This window comes from Ciconia boyciana, chromosome 1 (assembly GCF_034638445.1).
Source record: "Ciconia boyciana chromosome 1, ASM3463844v1, whole genome shotgun sequence".
Classification (NCBI taxonomy): domain Eukaryota; kingdom Metazoa; phylum Chordata; class Aves; order Ciconiiformes; family Ciconiidae; genus Ciconia; species Ciconia boyciana.
Window position 1 is genome coordinate 73,668,895 of NC_132934.1, and position 19,354 is coordinate 73,688,248.

General features: G+C 40.9%; 1 protein-coding gene across 6 annotated transcripts in view; it reads left to right on the plus strand.

Moving 5' to 3' along the window:
• Positions 1-19,354, plus strand: part of PDE3A (phosphodiesterase 3A) — a 267,927-nt gene that overhangs the window by 199,246 nt on the left and 49,327 nt on the right. For all 6 annotated transcript variants that reach the window (XM_072874501.1, XM_072874537.1, XM_072874529.1 and 3 more), the window contains exon 3: positions 16,637-16,897. In XM_072874501.1, the coding sequence (XP_072730602.1) occupies positions 16,637-16,897 (261 nt within the window). The remainder of the gene's footprint in view (positions 1-16,636; positions 16,898-19,354) is intronic.

A 19,354-nucleotide genomic window follows, 5' to 3' on the forward strand; every position in this document is an offset into this window, starting at 1 on the left:
GAAATGTCTGTAATCCTTCTGCTACAGGATATTTTAGTATGAGGGTCAGTTCAAAATGTTATGAGAGTCCCTCCACCTCCCCCAGATACAGTAATTTCTTTCTTGTTTATACAAGATTTTCAAGATCATTGGAAAGTATGCGAACAGCCAGAGTCTACTGGGCTAATATATAAAAAACATGGATGAAGATCTTTTTCCTCCCAAATTGATGGTAGCATTTCACGTGCACAGCAGAGCTACAGTCTCGATTTGAAGGAAGAATAGTGCCATCTGGTGATCCCTGGGAAAGGGCTTTCCGCACCTAAAGCTGCAGGATCGCAATGCGCTGTATTAAAAGCTCTGCCCAGTTGTACCATTACTGTTATATTATACCCTTTCCTGAAGCACTGACTCACTTTAAGCGGTTCCCTAGCATTAGGTATCCTAGGTAGTGTGCTCATTTATGGAAGTATTTGTGCTCTAGCCTTGAATATGTATTCAAACCAGCTGTTCTGTAATTTTCTCACTGGCATCCCCACTATGAAGCTCTCATCCCCTTTTCCTGTTGTGATTTTCACTTCTGCAGCTGGATGTCCTCATAGCTGTGCTGCGTACCTCCCTCTCCTGCCCTCTCCCCTTTTCCTGTGCTGTTGACCCCGTGAGACACTAGCAGACCATCTGAGAGGCAGTAACCCTTAGAAAGACAAGTGACATTTTGGGCTTCCTTGCTCCATCCCGCTGGGAACTCCCAGTCTGCATCGCTTGGTTTATAAGCGAGACGGTGGCTCCATTCCAGCAGAAGACCTGTGCTCTGATCTCATTTCTCGTTACATTCTTGTCAGTAATGAAGGGCTGGCGTCCAGATCATCACCGATGCTGCCGCTGCCTGAGGGGAAGCGGAGTTCAGCCTGCTGCTCTGGAGCCATGTGGGGTTTTGCATGGCTGTCAGCTTGGTGCAGGGAGAAAAGGTTGTGTTATGTTAAAGGTGGCTTCATAAATTGTTTATACAGAGCTAAACAAACATCATTTTACAAGCAAAAATAGTTCCTGTGTGTGGTTAGAAGTCTGCCAATGAACAGGTTTTATTTAAAATAATTCATTCTGTGCACTTGGTGAAACGTCCTTTAACTGGTTCTCATTTAGGCTGATCACATAAGCAAGCCCTTAAAGCAGAGTAGAAACCCCTAAATTATATGTAGAGTCAGAACATGATGTTATCTTTTTTGACTGGTTACTAAGTACACCCAAATCCACACAAGTCAGGCTTCAGAGTTAAATATGAAGTCCTATAGGACTTGTCTGTTTGTTTTTAGCTGTCACGGGCTCATATGGTTCTCTTTATACACAAAGGATTAGCTAGTCGTTAGAGACAGCTTTTGATTTGCATTATCTTCCCTGTTTAAAAAAAGGCCGACTAAATGTTAATTCCTTTCTTTCCAATTAATTCCCCTCCCCCCATTTAAACTGAACTATTAACACATTTAAGTGCAAGTTATATTACTACGGCTCTGTATAGAATTGGATCATTACGTAGTTAGTTATGGCTTAAAGGCATATTTGTATCATGTTGGAGAAATCCCATCCTAAGTGAAGGCATCTTTCCTAAGAAGCAGAACAAAGTGGAACCTACCTCATCACGCTGCCTTCTTGTGCCACCTTGATTTTCTTGACAGGAAATCAAACACATTTCTTTGATCTGTCAGTGAAGATAAAAAGGGCAAGTGGATAAAGTGTTGTGCGTGTTTAATTTGGTCGGGTATTTCATTTTGCTGTAATATCATATAGAATGTTTCAGCTTTACTCTCTACAGCAATTGTAGCTTGCATTAAAAGAGGAAATGGATACAAATAAATTTGTACTCATATTAAGGGCAGTACTCACATTACTGGCAAAATGCCAGGGTGTTGCACAGAGTGAGCATTATCGATACACATTTTCTGCTCTGTGTTAGCATTTTGCTAGGAATGACAGTAACTGAAAGAACAAATAATTTAATTGTAGTAATTCTTCTTTCTAGAGAAGGTTGCTTCCTAATGTTATTGCCAAAAATCTCACTAAATGCATTAGGAGAAGAAGAGGTGTGTACAGAGAGAATTGATCAGTAAATTTTTTTAATTTATTTTTTCTTTTTTACTTTAATAGGATAAATGAGGTATCTGGGGCCACTTGTAACACTCAGATTGAAGCAGTCAGGGAGATAATACAGAATTAGGAAGACTGAATCCATATGCTTCATCAGCTGATTTGTCAGAGCACCGTATGGCAAACAATTTTGCTTGTGCTCTGTTTCAATTTGTTAACAAATACGTTTACATAAAACATTGCAATGAGAGATGTGCATGACACTTCAACAAGGTCAGTGCTATGAAGTCAAGCATTTTCTTGTGATTAAAGTGGTCTTTTATCTTTGTTGTTCTGAGTTTAACCTCCCAAAGTTAAACTGACTATGGGGGGAGACCTTTAACTTCAATACCCTGTATTAGGTCACCAGTGTTAGCAAACCTGAATATTGAAGTCATCTCCAGGGTCTAACCCATTATGGATCAGTCCCATTTAAGTCAACAAGGAGCCTCTGACTGTGAGAGACACACTAAGCTTCTGCAGAAGTCTGATGCAGCAAAAAATGGAGATGTGGGCACCAGACTGTTCTGCAGGACAAGAAGTCATAAAATTTTTGAAAAAAATGAGTAATTTTGTTTCCGCATTTTCAAAGTGAAGTTTTAAGTTTTGCAAAGTTGACATGACTTCTTGTTCCTATCTTTTAATAAAAATGCTTTAAAATTGTTAAAGCAAAGCCAAAACTTGCAGTTGCCAGAAATTCCAAGCCCAATAATTTTTTCTGTCAGGGTACAAAATATTTTTGGCGTTTGTCTGAAATTGTCAATACAGTGAGAATCCCTGAGCTGCCTAGTTTGAACCGCTGTTTCTTGTTTGTGAGGACGGTGCTGTTCTCTGTGTAAGAGAGCTCTATGGCAAATTTGTGTGATTAGAAGTGAAGTGTCATCAGCAAATAGCTCAATACTATGTCCACTGATTAATAGGATTCCTCCTGAGTTAAAATACCAAGGCTTTGTACTGATGTATCTTTTAAAGTGGTTGATTATCAGTGTTAAAAGAGAAACCTGTATGTTGATACTGCTTTTCTATACCTCCTTTTAAAAATTCAGAGCAGCTTTTTAACCTGTCTGCCAGGAAATGTGAACTTCTGTATGGTTTTAATGCACCATTTCCAGTTGTTCTGAAACTGGCCCTCATTGTGTTCTCCTCCTTGATTTCAGCTTGTCAGTATGTCGTCCTCTTCTCCAAACTGTGGTGCTACCCTTCTGCATTCTCCATACATTCCCATACTCCTCCATGTTTCCATACATTTCCATATGTCTACATACTTCTCTGTGCTTTTCTTGCCTTCAAGGACAGCTCGAGCCCTGTGCTGATACTGATAATGCCTGGTGGTGGCTGGTGGCTGGGTTGTGCACTGGACCTCTCTTCTGACGCTGGTGGGCTTCACCCCTCGGGACCTGGTGCCAGGGTTGTACGTGGCCAGGCAGCGCAGGGCACTCTGTGCATTGTTGACCCTCTTGGCAGAGCTTGCCCAGTCTGTAATTGATCATTTTGTTGTTGAAGAAATGACATGTTTAGTTATTTATATACCTGCATGTGCATGCATCCAGGCAAAGGTACCTTATTACTTGTCTGAAAAGTAGTAACTGTCAGTGCTGCAGGTGACTTACCCATTGTACAGTGCTGCTTATTTTACATTGATCCTGTGGTCATGTAGAACTTCATAGTTGTTTTATAGCAGCACTGTCACAGCACGTGTTTCTTAATTGTCAGCAGAGGTAGTAGCACTTTGGGCCTTTAGCTTTAAAAGGCCAGAGTGTCAGTACCAATGCTGTGTCTACTGTGTAGGCTGGTTTGTGTGCTGAGAAAGAAGTGATGATTTAAGTGGGCCGCATTCACTTCTTCTCTTTTAAGTGTGATCTCAGTGTTTCTCTTGTGACAGTTCAGTAACAGTCCTAGTGACAGAGTTTCAGTGGGCCATCTTGTCCCTCCAAATTCAGCCTACCTACCGCTCAGTAGTAGTAAGGGCTTCTGTTACATTCACTGGTACATCATCACTCATTTCTTACTGGAGTAGATTCAGATGAACCACTGAAGTTCAGCTTCACAAGGGGATTTAACATTTTAAAAAAACATGTGTAATCCACAGTTGATTTTTTTTTTTTCTTAATACCTACATGCAAGCAGAAAACATAAGTCACTGTAGAAATAGAAATCATTGTCTAGTTGGGTTGCCAGCATAAGCATCAATGCTTCACTATCTGCGTCTGGTTTTTGGTCTATGTGGTTCTGTTGCCTTTTGTAAATGAGAAGACGATCTGTTAAATTTAGGTGTGAATTTGAATCCAGGCTTTCCAAAAACACAGAAGTGTTTGGCCCTCATCAAAAAATGCAAACCCTGAGCCAAGTGGTCAAAGTTCAGTATGGTGAAATATTCATGATGCAGAAGTACAGATTGGATCGATCTCTAATTAGAATTGAGAAGCAGCCAGTATATCATAATTAGGGATATTGTACACATTTTCTTTTTTTCTTTTTCTAAAATGCAAGTCAAGAACTGCTCACAACCTAAAAGCCACAAGTTGAAAGGAAGACTTTTCATAGATTAAAACTGTGCACAGGACAAATCAGTCACCAGCTTCATGAAAGAAATTAGTGATTGATGAGATTGCTTAAAAAGTCCTAGAGCCTTTAGCATCTAGTTCGTAGATTATAGGCCAGAACAGTAGTGGCTGAAAATGGCCATCTTATGCAGGCATTGACCTATTGTTGTGATCAGCTGTATTCCTTATATCTCAGCAGGCAAATATTTTTTCTCATTTGTGACAACAAAAGCAAAATAAGCCTATAGTATAAACTAACATAGTGTGTCTTTAAGTTGACCCTTGCAGGTCAAGGATGAAGTAGGTTGGAAGCAGTCCTCAGGGCTTGCCAGTCTGTCAGCTTATGTCTGTGCTAAGTGAAAAAAATCATTTTAATATCACAGAAGACATGTAGAGGATAGTGGCTTATTTTTCTTGTAGATGAGTTACAGTTTCTCTCTGTTCTGATCTTCATTGAAGTGTCTGCCTACAAGTAATCTAGGAGAGGTGGGGGATTTTCACATATAGTGCATGCTTAGTGTGCCTTTTGCAGGTCTTGGCTTTAGATGTTGAAGTAGCTTGTACTTTAGAGAAATTGCAGCTCTGTAGCACTGATGATGAAGGATTTGGGGGCTGCAAGTCCCTAAGGCTACAGTTGCTTTTCTTTAATGAGTCATAATATAAGAATCCAAAGCCAAGTCTTAAAGAAAAATGATTAATTCCTTTCACAGAGGAGTTCGTTAGTGACATAAAGTCATGAGAAAGAGGAGGAGGCATCTGTAACACTAGATGGTTATTAACTAGTATTAGTGTGAGTGCTTTAAATCAGGAGAACTAAAATAATGCAAACCACAAGGTATGGTGGAGAAGGAAAAAGTGTTAAAATTTGGCCAATTTGATTGCAGTGAGGCAATCACTTGACTTTCATGAGCATAGGATTTATCCTTTTCAAAAGGTACGTAATATCTCTGCCTGCCTTTGGCTTCAGTGAAAGCACATTCTAAAAAGTGGGCCACTAAATATCAGATATTTAGAGGCCATACATACAAGATATACATCTGGCTCCTACTGTCATTTCCAAAACCCTGTCACAATTTCAGTGAGAACAGACTGAACTTTAAAGAAGCTGTATCTGCAGCTTCACTGATGATTATTTCCTAGTTTCTAATTTTCTTTTCAGTCTGGTTTTCAACACTCAGTGAACAGTTCTTAAAACCTCACCGAGTTTTCTTTTTTCCAGTTTATTCCCCTGATGGCAACTCCTTTTTAGTATTGAAAAATACGTTTGACAGTCTCTGTAGCAATTCTTTATCTCCCTCCCCCCCGCCCCCCGCCGCAATCTTTTGTCTTAATTTAGAGGCTGCATTTATATGCATTATGTTTTTAATGATATTTAGTAATGCTGTTCTGCTTAATAGTGTTAAACAGTCCTTAGTGAAGGACTGAGGTGGATGTGAATCTTTAGATGGGACAATTTTCACATGTATTTCTGCAATGTGCTGCTAATTGTGATGTCGCTTCTCAAGTTTCATCCCAAAAGAGTCTGAGGTATTTTGAAAGGGAGAAAATATGGCAGTACATGGCTCCTTTGGCTTTGTTCTAGTGTAACTGAGACTGTCAAGTTGAAAATGTGGGAGGATTAGTTAGCACGCAGGAGGCAGAATGGTGATTATTGCTTTCAATGGATCTTTTTTTAACTCATGCTGTGTATTTGGCTGCTCTGTTTTAGTTCACCGTAGAATTAAAATAGCGTCCCATACTAAGCAGGCAGTTGGGATATTGGAGCTGTAAACTCAAACGGGTAAGATCACCAGGTATTAATAGATGGCAAATCCTCCGCTGTGTGTGCACCCAGCATCCTGCTCCTGCTGGGTCCCAGCTGGTGTTACTGCATCTCAAGTTGAGACTGAAGACAGTTGTCACTGTTTTCTTCGCATGAACGCAAACTATCAGCTTCAAGCTACCAATTTGTGACCATCTGATGTACAAATTGAAGAACAATAATGTAAGACAATTGAGGACAGTCTCTGAAGTACAGAATTGTTTTCCTCAGTCTGTGTTATTCAAAGCAGATTTGAGCCCCATTTAGAATTTAATTTTTCCCATCTGCTGTGTTTTAAAGAAAAGTCATAATTTTTAAAGTTCTGAGTTTAGTTGGAGCAGCGTCTACTTTTTAAATAATAAACCCTGACTGTTTGTGACTGACTCTGTGATCTGCTCTACGTTATCAAGTAGTTCTTCAGGCTGGCATAGTCATGATAACTTAAGGGTTTTAGGCAGCCAAATCGCATGGAAAGTCCTTTGGAATTGGGTGACTGAGGCCCCGAGGCTCTGCTGAGAACATCAAACATCAGCATCAGAGCTTCCACAAGGTTTCCAAGCTGCAAGCGGTGTCTCTTAGCCAGAAAGTTCACCCTGTGCTCTCACCTCCTTCCAGGAGCTGCTTTCCCTGGATCCTCCTCGCAGGATGCCTTATGCAGAAGGTCACCAAAACTCTCTGAGTATCTTCACTTGAACTGGGATTTCCCCAGGAGCCCAAGGCAGAGCGCGTGTATGGCTGGTTCCTGCTTGCCCCTCGCTGTTCTTGTGTGCCGGCAAGTGGCAATGGTGCTAACCACACCACACAGTCTGGGTGACAACCCTCTTCCCCCATCCCCTACGCTTTCTGGGGTTTTCTTGCAGCAGCCGGGTTACTTGCACTCTACTGTGGCAGGAGGAAATGTGGAAAATTAGGTACTACTTTTTGTCAGTACCAGTGGAGTTAGTTAATTTGAGGTCCTTTCTGTCATATATGAATGGTGGGGAATTCTGTTGCCTTGGGTTATGTCCAGTACTTGCATCCACATGGGTGCAGGCTTTCCTAGTCTGTAGGTCTTGAATCTTACCAAATCTAATCATCCCACTCCTTGAGATGATTTCTGCATCTTCTTGCCAACAACCACAAAGAGATTTTCTTTTGGTGCACATTTCAAATCTGGGAAAGCTTGCTAGGTGACCTGAAAGCAAGAACGGATAGTTTCCCTTGAAAGTTACAAATGGCACCAAAACTGCTTAGGACTGAAATGTATTCTCTGTTTCTCTCTCTCTCTCTCTCTCTCAAATTCATAATGCTTATCTGTGAAAACCTTGAAGCCATGCTTTCCAAGCATGGCTTTCCGTGCTTTCCATGCTTTCCAAGCAAAGCAAAACAAGGAATTCATTCACTACTTCCCATGGGCAGGCAGGTGTTCAGCCATCTCCAGGAAAGCAGGGCTCCATCATGCGTAATGGTTACTTGAGAAGACAAATGCCATCACTCCAAACGTCCCCCCCTTCCTTCTTCTTCCCCAGCTTTATATACTGAGCATGACGTCATATGGTATGGAATAGCCCTTTGGCCAGCTTGGATCAACTATCCTGGCTGTGCCCCCTCCCAGCTTCTTGGGCACCTGGCAGAGCGTGGGAAGCTGAAAAGTCCTTGACTAGTGCAAAGATTACTTAGCAACAACTAAAACATCCCTGTGTTATCAACACTGTTTTCAGCACAAATCCAAAACGTAGCCCCATACTAGCTACTATAAAGAAAATTAACTCTATCCCAGCCAAAACCAGCACACCTGAGAACATGTCAGTTTGTCTATCGCATATGATATGCAAAAGAATCTCCTACATATTTTTTTTTTAAATGTAGATGTCTTTGCTAAAGCTGTGAGACAGACTTCTCTCTGAGCGGCTGTGGCCCGTCCAGGGGGATACTCACCCAAGCCTGGGCATTGAAGAGAGGAGCAATCATCGTGGTATTATCAGTGCTAACGATTACCCCTGACATCGTCACTCAGCAAGAGGGAAGAATAATTGAGGTGTAAGTCTGAGTTGCAGACTGATGCTGCAGCTTGGATTAAATGTGATCCTTTGTCCCTTGGGATGTTGAGCCCAGAGCACAGGGCCACGTGGGCAGCGTGTGGAGGTGTGCACACTTAGGGCAGGCAGCATCCTCAGCCAGTTTGGTGGCTGGTTTCTGATAACCCACAAAAGTCACACAAGGCTAGCTTTGGTTTTGTTTTTCCCAGGGGCTATATAACTATATCTGGTCATATCAGGACAGGGAAAGCAAAAGGCCTTACCGCACCTTCAGTGCCTGCTGCAGATTAAATGGTATCAGTTTACTAAGAATTTTTAGCATGGATAAAACACTCCAACGGTGTTCTTGTAAATGTCTGAACAATTTTTCTCAAACGCTGAAATAATTCACCCCAGACAAATACCTGGCACAGGCCGTTTCAGTCTGAGCTCTTTGGCTGACAAAGCTATTACGAACTGAAAGGTCCTGTAATGGAAGAAGTTTAGTCAGCTGTAGCTGTGAGCTTTGTGAATGGTGTCACCTAAGATAGAGGTGCAGGATGTGGTGATGGCAACTGCAGCCCCAGACAAAGTTTGCTATAAATGGTGATACATTCCCCTGATCTTGTAAGAAAGGGAAAAAAAAAAGAAGCATTTCCTCAAACCAGTACCTCCTTCTGAAAGGTTCCACATTCATTATTTGCAAAGTTTGGGATTACTCTGAATAGATTCAATGTTAGAGCCATTTAAGAATGGTGTTGCTTTCACCCTGGTTTTCTAAAGAAAGTGGGCTTATGTGATTGTGTTGTCTGACAGTTTCAAGCAAATTTGGCAAATGGGAGGAAGCATCAGAGATTACTATCTCCTATAAATTTTATGGCAACCTATGGGATACCAGAGGAAGGTCCAAATTAGTGGCCTTGCTTGGTAGTAGATGACTGGCTGTTTAACACAGTGAGAGATTATGAAGAGAGAGACATAAGCCTGCTCATCAACGTGCACATAGTCCCAAGCACAGCTGCCTCCTGCTTACTGTGTGGCCACAGGGCTGTTGCTGAGGAGAAGCATCATTGCAATGCAGTGAGTGCTGAGGGGGCAAAAAATATAACTCTTCAGTGAGCCCCATTTCATTAGATCCTCTGTTTGCAGAACTACTTTCAAAAATTTCCTCTGGCTGTGCTGTGATCCTTGGACTCCGGCATCGTGCTGGTGAGTGCTCTGGCTACAGACACACTGTGTATGGCAGTCATGACATTTTCTGCTCTGCAGATCAGAGTTCAGTGTAATTGTTACCAGGAAGGTCTGCTTTGTTACAGTGGTGCCATCCCAAATGCCATATAACCAGGGTCAAAACTGTAATCATTATGGCTCATGCAAGATCCAGAGTCTTCCCTCATAATCATAGAATCATAGAATGGTTTGGGTTGGAAGGGACCTTTAAAGGTCATCTAGTCCAACCTCCCTTGCAATAAGCAGGGACACCTTCCACTAGACCAGGTTGCTTAGAGCCCTGTCCAACCTGACCTTTGTTTCCAGGGATGGGGCATCTACCACCTCTCTGGGCAACCTGCTCCAGTGTTTCACCACCCTCATTGTAAATAATTTCTTCCTTATATCTAATCTAAATCTACCCTCTTTTAGTTTAAAACCATTACCCTTTGTCCTATCACAACAGGCTCTGCTAAAACGTTTGTCCCCATCTTTCTCATAAGCCCCCTTTAAGTATTGAAAGGCTGCAGTAAGGTCTCCCTGGAGCCTTATTTTCTCCAGGCTGAAGAACCCCAACTCTCTCAGCCTTTCCTCATAGGAGAGGTGCTCCATCCCTCTGATCATTTTTGTGGCCCTCCTCTGGACCCGCTCCAACAGGTCCATGTCTTTCCTGTGCTGAGGGCTCCAGAGCTGGATGCAGTACTCAGGCTCATCTTTTGTGCTTCAGTGTCTGGTTTATGGTTATGTGGCTCTGGGTGCTTTAAAGAATCAGCAGCAAAATCAGTGATTCCATTGCTGATTAGGAAAGGTTTTCTTTGATCAATGTAATGAGTCAAAGGGAAGGTGCTATATTCAGTCCTACCAAAGAATATGCCTTACAGAGCTTGCAGCTGGTCCACTGCCAGGGAGCAGTGAAATTGCTGTGCTTCATTGAAGTGGAGAGAAGATTCTCATAAATGTCCTGTTTGCTCGCCAGAGAAGAGAAAACCCAAAATCTCGTGTTAGTACAAAGTAAGAGTAAAATAAAATAAGAAGTCTGGGTACAACTCCAGTTCTGCAGCTTTAAATATGGAAAAGCAAAATGTCAAAGAATTCTACGCACACTTTTCTTTTCTCCTTAGTCATTTAGTGAAAGGTGGAGTAGTTAAGTCTGTGGCGCCTTTAAAATGATTCATTATTTCCATAGAAGCCAATTCATGTTTATCCTTCAAATCGCTCTGTGGACATTAAAATAATAGAGAATTATATTTGCTTTTAATTTTGTTTCCAGACAGCTTGGCCTGAGCATTCATGATGTGACTTGGAAACCATATCAAATTGTGATTTATTGTTGCTCGTAATTGTGTGAAGATTGAAGATATGCTGGATGCTGCTTTTTTCCTTTTTTTCCTCTTCACCTCCCCCATTCTTTCACTTACAGAGTGTTCTTGAGCGTAACGTGGTGAAAGGGCAGCATCTCTGCCTTCAGTGCTTTTCCTTGTACAAGCCACAGCAAATGGAGATTTTATTTTTTCCCTAACATGAGCCTGTGTGAAATGAATTGTGGTTCATGTTTGATAACTGTTTTATTTTTTTTTTTCTTTCTTCTATTTTTTTTTATTATGCCTAAGTTTTGACTGGTTTTATGTTGTCATGTTAATTGTCCTTTCTTGTAGGGTGGAGAGAGAGCAGTATTTTTAGTTAAGCTGAATGAATTCAGTTTTATGAGAATCATATGCAAAACATCAATGCGGGGGCAGGGGGAAGACTTTTATTTGCAGTAAGGCATCTGTTACGTATAAGGATGTCAATTCTGCTTCACAGGTGGGTCAACTGTTTCTTAACCAGGAACAATTTGTAAACTACATTTATCTATCAGGTCTTATGGATAAAGGAATTTGTTATTCCTATTTTCCTAAATTCATTTTTCCTATACAGTTTTATCTGCTTTTCCCCCTAGTGAGTAAAAAGCTATTCTCAGATTTTTATACATAATATAACTTAATAGAAGAAAACAAATAAGATTTTGTGAAATGTAATATAAAAGCCTACAGAAGGTTATGCAAGTTTTGAAAGTTTTTTTTCTAGCCATGTTACAGAATCCAAAACAAACTATTCAAACCTAAAAATTCTAAGTAATCATTAAAATTTACCAGAATATTGTTTTCATATTGCATTTAAGAGTGTGCCTAGAAGATAAGTTTCCTGCCCTGACAAAAATTGTCTGTGTGACAGTGGGACATGCTACTTGTGATTTGGCCCTGCAGTTGCAGCAGTATGTGCGCTTCTTGGTACGTGAAAGTTTTCTTGCAAATTCCCAGTAAGCCCCCACCCATGCAAACTTAGATGATTGCACGGTTGGTGCTGTGAACTGTGCATGTCTGTCCCCAGTCTCTAATGCATCCTACTGTGATCTGGCCATCTTATTTTTCATACGAGTTCTTTAGGGGAAAATCTTTTCTTTTATTTCTGTACATAAAAAGAAGCCCCAAAACATACAGCAAGCGCATTTGGGCCCAGTTAGGAGTTCCAGGTGGAACAGCCTAAAACACCCACCCAAATGCCAATTTAAAAAAGAAGGGGGGAAGGACGGGGAAAGCACAAAACCAGATGTTTTTCAACATTATAAGGAATTTATTTTGCTTCTTACCTTAGTTATCAATGAGCATGTTTAGTTGATCTGGTTTTGCTTTTGTTTCTAGCCTGTTTGCTTTCTCATTCTCATGCCCGAGAGCATTTCAGTTTTAGTCACTGCATGACATCGCTTAAATCGGAGTTGAAATGAAGTCACAAAGTGAAAAGTAAGCCAATCTTCTCCAAAATTCATGGGAGGAAACGGCATTCACAATTATTAGCATAGATTGGTAAATAAATACTGACCAGTGTGAAATAAAATTCACCTTAGCTTAGCTCTTTGTTTGTTTTGTTTTGGTTTGTTTTGTTTTATGAGGTTAGTTGTTTGTTAGTGTTGATTGCAAACATGTTATTCATGCCTCTATTCCCAAGTATCCGGCCTTTGAGTTTCGATGAGTAAAGTGGTTTGGAAAGAATCCAGATCAGTTCATGCAGAGGCTATGCACATTAGTAGAAAACTACTTACAAAGTCTGAGCATGGATTTTGTATGCACTTTTACCCTAAAAAAAAGACAGTGTGTGTGTATGTATGTGTGCATGTGTGTGTATACGCATATATACAATTACATCAGTCTAAAATTTTCAGCAATTTACTGTCTTGCATAAATTTTTATGTTTTCACATCATCATATGTATTTTATAGAAATTCCAGGTTTCCTTGTCCTTTAGGGAAACACATTTCAGTTTCCTTTCTGAGTAATGGTTTGCAAAGCATACAGTTCTCTACTGTTTTGTAGTAGAGAATAAAAAAAATAAAACATTTTAAAATGTTTTCATGCATTCAATTTGTAACTGTTTTTAGAAAATAATAATTTAAATACCTGTAATTTTATCTAGTCTGATAGTACTCTAAGTTCATCCTGAGATCGATGAAATATTCAAACTGCTCAAAAAAGAAACTGTTTTCCTGTATACAAGTTCTGTGCAATTAAATTACAACATATAAACTGTATCAGTTTAGGATGTGGTGTTAAGGTACTGAAATCAGTGGATTAGAGCAGTGTTTACCCTCTTCTGCTTCTTTCTTTGAGATGAATTTAAGCTTGGTCTGTTCTTTTACATACGCTCTCATTCTAAGGTTTCTAAGCATTATGAGTAGTTCAAACGATACTGTAACTATGATATATATGTAAGTGCCGTTTAAAGCAGCTCACTACAATACAGTGATGTCTTTGAAATACTGTGTAAAGCGTTTTCGTTTTGAAGTGTTGTTCAATGCAGTATGTCATGTTGCACAAATTGGTAACTGTTGATGTTTTATGGTGGCCCTGGCTGGGCTATGCTGGCAGGATATACGTCTCGTTTCAGCCCTGGTGAGGGACACTCAGCGTGCACCTCCTTACAGGCATGGAGCTGACCTCTCTGGGCATGCTCCATGCGGACAGGGTGGATGGCTGCATGGGTTTCACGTGAGGTGTCAGATCTGCAGGTAGTGGACTTTTGGTCAGAAATGTGAAAGGTCCTGCCACCTTGCTGTATGAAGAGGACATTGTGCAGAAGGTGAGGTGGTGTCGTACGTGCTATTGCCAAACTCGGAAGCCTTTCCCAGGTGCAAGGCACACGTCCAAAGAGAGAATCGCTTCGTTTCGACTGATCTGTTCTGGAGAGGCGTGGGCTGCAGCAGTGTGTTACATGTGTAAGTACCCACTCGATTTGAGTGCAGACCGTCCTTCTCAGTGAGGTGCAGGCACAGCTCAGGAGGGAGCATGCAGACCTGGTGTTTGACATCTCTCTTCCTGGGCCATATGGCCTCAGCACCAGCTCCTCGCATAACTCGGCACAGCCTGGCATTTGAGTCGAACAAATCTGCTGGGTCCCAGAGTCAAGGCAGGGGTCACCAAGATGTGACAAGGCCTCCCCACGTGTCAGAGGCCATGTGGCAGAAATTCACCATTGAGAAGAGAAGGGCTCTCCCTCTCCCCACTTGGTACTAATCATGGAGAACAATGCTGGCTGCTTTGCAAAATATTAGTACTGCTGTACAAAATCTGGGCCTCTGCTTATGGCCCGCTGAGTCAGACTTGTTTACTTCATTGAAGTATTAATCTCTGTCTCTGATTGGCAGTCAACAACTCCAGGCTCCAGGCTTAACAGAATTTCAAACTGTAGATTATGCAGTTTTGCTGAAAATAGGAGACTTCTATCGTACTTTGAATGATGTATTCTCCCTCATTCCCCTTTGGTCTGTTTTTCAGGGCTGAGGTTAAGATAGACAATTAATTCCTTCCATCCCAAGCCTTGTCTTTAAATTTAAGCATTTTCTTTAGCATCTGCCAGAATCTTCTGCATGCGCTCCTGAGAGGTTAAGTAATGAAAGAGCCATTAAATTAACCTCAGCCATTACTTTGTTTCAGTAGGATGAAATAGCACTTCATTATATCAAACAGTTACTGGTTTATTTTATTTGGTATCATGACAAAGAAAAGAAAAGTGGGAAAAAGAGGCTGGTTTTCTCTTTGCGTGAGAGGATGGTGAGTGAGGAGGCCTGTCTTTTGCTCCTGCAGCTTACCTTTGTGTCAGCAAGAAGGAGGACACGAGGAGTGGATCAGTGGAGTGAAACAGCTATTGCCAAGGGCCTGATGTCCACACTACGCAATTGGGAAGATAGTAGGGAGAGGTTTAGCTGTACTTAGCTAATATATCACTTTCCTCAGAAATAATTTGTTATCGCCTGTAAAGCCTTTTGTGAGAATGAAGCAGTGTCAAGCCCTGTTACGCTGTTCTTTGATGTGTTGTGAGGTCCATAAATGCTATCACTGGGGAGTCACTCCTGGCCAGGGCTCTGATCACTCTCCTGCTAAGCAGTCTGCCCAATTCTCCATGCCATGTACTTGCCACTCCAAGAAACCCGTATGTTCTTTTCACAGGCATAATTTCCTCGTTTGGAAAGCTCTGTATCTTAGATTTTTCTAAGATATACATGAAAACAAATTAGTACAAATTCTCCTGGAATCGTGTCTCTGGCAAAGTGCACGTACACCTGCTGAAAAGTCCCAAACAGTAGCAGCAGGATTGAGCTTGTGTGTCAGAAACACAGCAAAGGAAAAATGGTCAGTCTTGGAGTGTCTTGAATTAGTGATTCCACGCAGAATTTATGGTGATTTATAGTGCACCAGCCAGTGAGGCTGAAATGTCACTGCTGCATTGAAAGTTCATATACCTCCTGCCTTTCTAGTTGTTCTACTTCTGTTGCATCCAGTCTCACTGTTCTTCTAGTAGATTTTAAAGATCCTCAGTCTTTTGCAATTGTATCATATAGCTGTCAATTCACAGACTTTACTTTCCTGCTTTTGGCAATAGACTGTTTCTTTTAGTGCCAATATATTGCCCTACTGGGTTTCAGGACAGATGGTAATTGGAGCTGCTGAATGTCGGGAAGTTCTGGAGAAACTCAAATATGGATTTATGGATCAACCCTCTTGTGCATGCACTAGAAGCCCAGTGCTACAGCTGTGTTAGATTTACCTGTGTGCATGATGGATGGACTACACATATGAAGACAGTTTGCCTGGGCCATAGTTGGTTTGCAGTGTGTCACTTACAGATCAGGTTATATACATGTACTGGGTAGGGTGTGTAAGATTTGCCAGTGATATGAGCTACTCCTTGGCATTATTTCTGCTTACGCTTCACTTCCGTTAATAATTCTTTCTAAATGATACATGTAAAGTAGGTATGTATTTCAAACCCGAGAGCAAGTAAGGACCTTCTGAATTGGTCGTACAAGTCTGTAGAGTAACCATTCTCATCACTTCTGTCTGAATAAAATAAGGATTGGAAAATCCACTTTTTACTCCATTTCAATTTTGGTATAGCTGCCCAATACGCAGTTGCTTGGAGAAGAATGTTGTTGCCACCGTACCAGAATGCTATATTTTAATAGCATGGAGATATTTTTAAAATCTCAGTATATGCTTGGGATTCATTTCGTTCATCCAAGCATAAGCATTGAAAATTAGTTGTTCTAGATGCCTCTGTAGTTAGTAGAAAGGCATCTCTCAAGAGAGACTCTTCCCATCCTAAGCTATGTCTCCAAAATTATTTGGGCAAATAGCCCCTAGACATTGACTATGTCTCTGTAGGGAGCCTGAACAATTCATTCGGGTGGGTTAAGTCAGCTGCAGATGGTGAAAGCTGTGAAATCAGATATGATGAAATTCGAAACTCTTTGTGGACTGTGAGCATTGTGCCTGATGATCAATCTATTCAGCATGATTTTCCTTATTTAAAGAATTATTTCATGTTGTTATTTTTCCAGTCTGTGGGTAACTGCTTTAACAAAAGTTGTGGAGAGAGTTCACCACAGCTTTAGATACTGCTCAGCAGGTTGTTCACTTCTATTGTCTTACATGTATTATTTTTGTCTTCTTTAGTCTTCTGGTACCAGTATCACAGTGGATATCGCTGTCATGGGAGAAGCACATGGGCTCATTACAGACCTTCTGGCAGATCCTTCACTGCCCCCTAATGTGTGTACTTCGCTGAGAACAGTGAGCAACCTGCTTAATACGCAGTTAACTTTCCAGGCCATCCACAAGCCAAGGGTGAACCCTTTGGTGTCCTTCAGTGAGAACTACACCTGCTCCGACTCAGAGGAATGTCCGGAGAAAGGAGAGAAACTAGCTATTCCCAAGGTGAGTACTGGACCCTGTCCATCATCTTATAACTTGGCTCTCCCTAAAGGGACGGCACTGGACTACTGGGAGATGGCACTGGGCTTTTTGCTTGTTTGCTTCAGATTAACATTTTATGTACTAATCATACTGTACTATAAAAGGACAGCTAAGTAGACTGTTGGTTTCATAGCAGTACAATTCCTGTGTGTCCTTCAACTCATGGCCAGGTTAACTTTGGTTCAGGCATCTTTAGAAGATGATGTTCGACACAGGATAGCTCACATAGATGGTGTGCATATTTCCTCGCAGGTGTTTGTTGGAGCTTAAGAGAGAAGAAATGATAGGGAGCAGAGCAAGCAAAAGCCTTTCAGCATCCAGACTCGCAAGTCTGCCCCATTACTTCTCACACAAAGTCCCCTCCCATTCAAAAGATTTGAGCCACTGCATGTGGGGTGACTATCCTAGTTAATGAGCAGTGGGGAATTAAGTACTAATATGAGGGACCTTTTTGCCCACTTTGAAGATTGGAATTTGAAATTCTGTATGAATTTCAGTCTCTTCTTCCTTCCCTTAGCTAGAGGTGTGAAACCTCTAGAAGTCAATGAAAAAGTCTCTATTGATGACCTCCAGGTGCTTTGGATCAAGTTTAAAATGTTGTATACCAAACAAACAAACAAAATAGATCACCACAATACTTAGTATGACAAATATTGTGAGCTCATGAGAAGTAGTCTTGAGAAGAAAAAGAAGACTGAACCAAATATATATATATATATTACTGCTTTGACAGATGGCTTTATGAATGCTCAGGAATCCGACAGGAAATAACCAGTGTTAACCACCCACATTTAGTAAGTGAACAACTAGAAAGAACACATCAGCTTTGAAGTAGTTTGAATTGTAGGTTCGTTGCTAATTAGCTGTCCTTGAAGGCTTACTTTTCACTTTTGAAACTAAACCAAAATACTTTTGTACTGCAGTCTCCCTTGTAAAATTAAATATAGGCAGAGTACATTGCACAGGCAAATGCTTTTAAGTTTTAACAGTTCAAATGGCACAGCCAGCATTCATTCCAGCATTTCCTGCCATCTGAATTGCAACACTTGTGATTCTTCTTTAAATATATTTTAGTGTGATGATAATTATTACCCTATTTGCCTATGTAGCAGCTGTATATATGAAATGCATGTTCACAGGTTTTTGAGTGCATTTTCCAGTTTACTTTAGTGTACGTGTCTATAATGGCTGTACTCTAGGCTCTGAGGGGAAAAGTTAAGTGGAGGAACACTGCCATCACATGAGCAAATACACCGAACAGATACCAGTTTGCTGTTGCGTAATACCTAGTGAGGAGAAGAGGAATAAAGGATGAAGAAATGAGTCAATGCTACAGAGAACTAATTTGACTGAAGAATTCACTGACCTAAATGTATGACGGTTCATAAAACTAATAGTTTGCAGTCCTTTATTTGAGTGTCTAAATATAGATTTAGGGTCTTTACCTTAAGCATCTAACACAGAGCATTTTGGGTAAGGAGATAGTATGTTAACATATTTATCTGTGAGTTTGAGCTTCAGAACCACAGGTGTCTTCCATCTCATATCTCTTAACCCTCTGGCAAAGTCAAAGCTCTTTATAACAGAGACATATTTATTTTAGTTCTTAACTGTAAACACTTCACGCGAACTACAAGAGAAACATCTTACAAAATTATAGCATCTGCAGCAGCAAATCTGGATTCACAAAGACTGTCTCTCATCATTCTTTATTATTTCTGCCTTCAAAAATTCAGAAAAACAATGTGAGTCCTGTTAGTGGAGAAAAGGAAGAGTCAACTGAAAGAAGAATGCAGGGTGGTCAAGAAAAATCTGCTGTAAACAGTGATGCTTTCTCTAAGCTTTTCAGGAGACATATCCCAAAGCATGAAAGTTTTATTTCAGTGGGTGGTCTTTGGATTGGGTATATATGGCAGGAAGAAAAGTTGGAGCTCCCCTCACTTATTTTTCTTACAACTTTTCTTGCCTTGAATCTCTGACTCTGAGCATTCATGACAGTTTAAATCACAGAATAGTTGAGGTTGAAAGTACATCTGGAGATCATCTAGTCCAGTCTGGAGATCATCTAGTCCAGACCCTCAGCTCAAGCAAGTTGAGCCTGGAGCAGGTTTCTCTAGACTCAGCCTAGAGCAGGTTGCTCAGGAGGATTTCCATTTGGATTTTGAGTAGTATCTCCATGGATGTAGATTCCACAACCTCTCTGGGCAACCTCTTTCGGTGTTCAATCATCCTCACAGTGAAAAATATTTTCTTACATTTAAAAGGAATTTCTTGTATTTCAATTTGTGCCCCATTGCCTCTTGTCCTGTCACTGGACTCCTCTGGAAAGAGCCTGGCTCCATCTTGTGTACACCCTCCCTTCAGGTATTTATATACATTGATAAGATCTCCCCTGAGCCTTTTCTTCTTCAGGCTGAG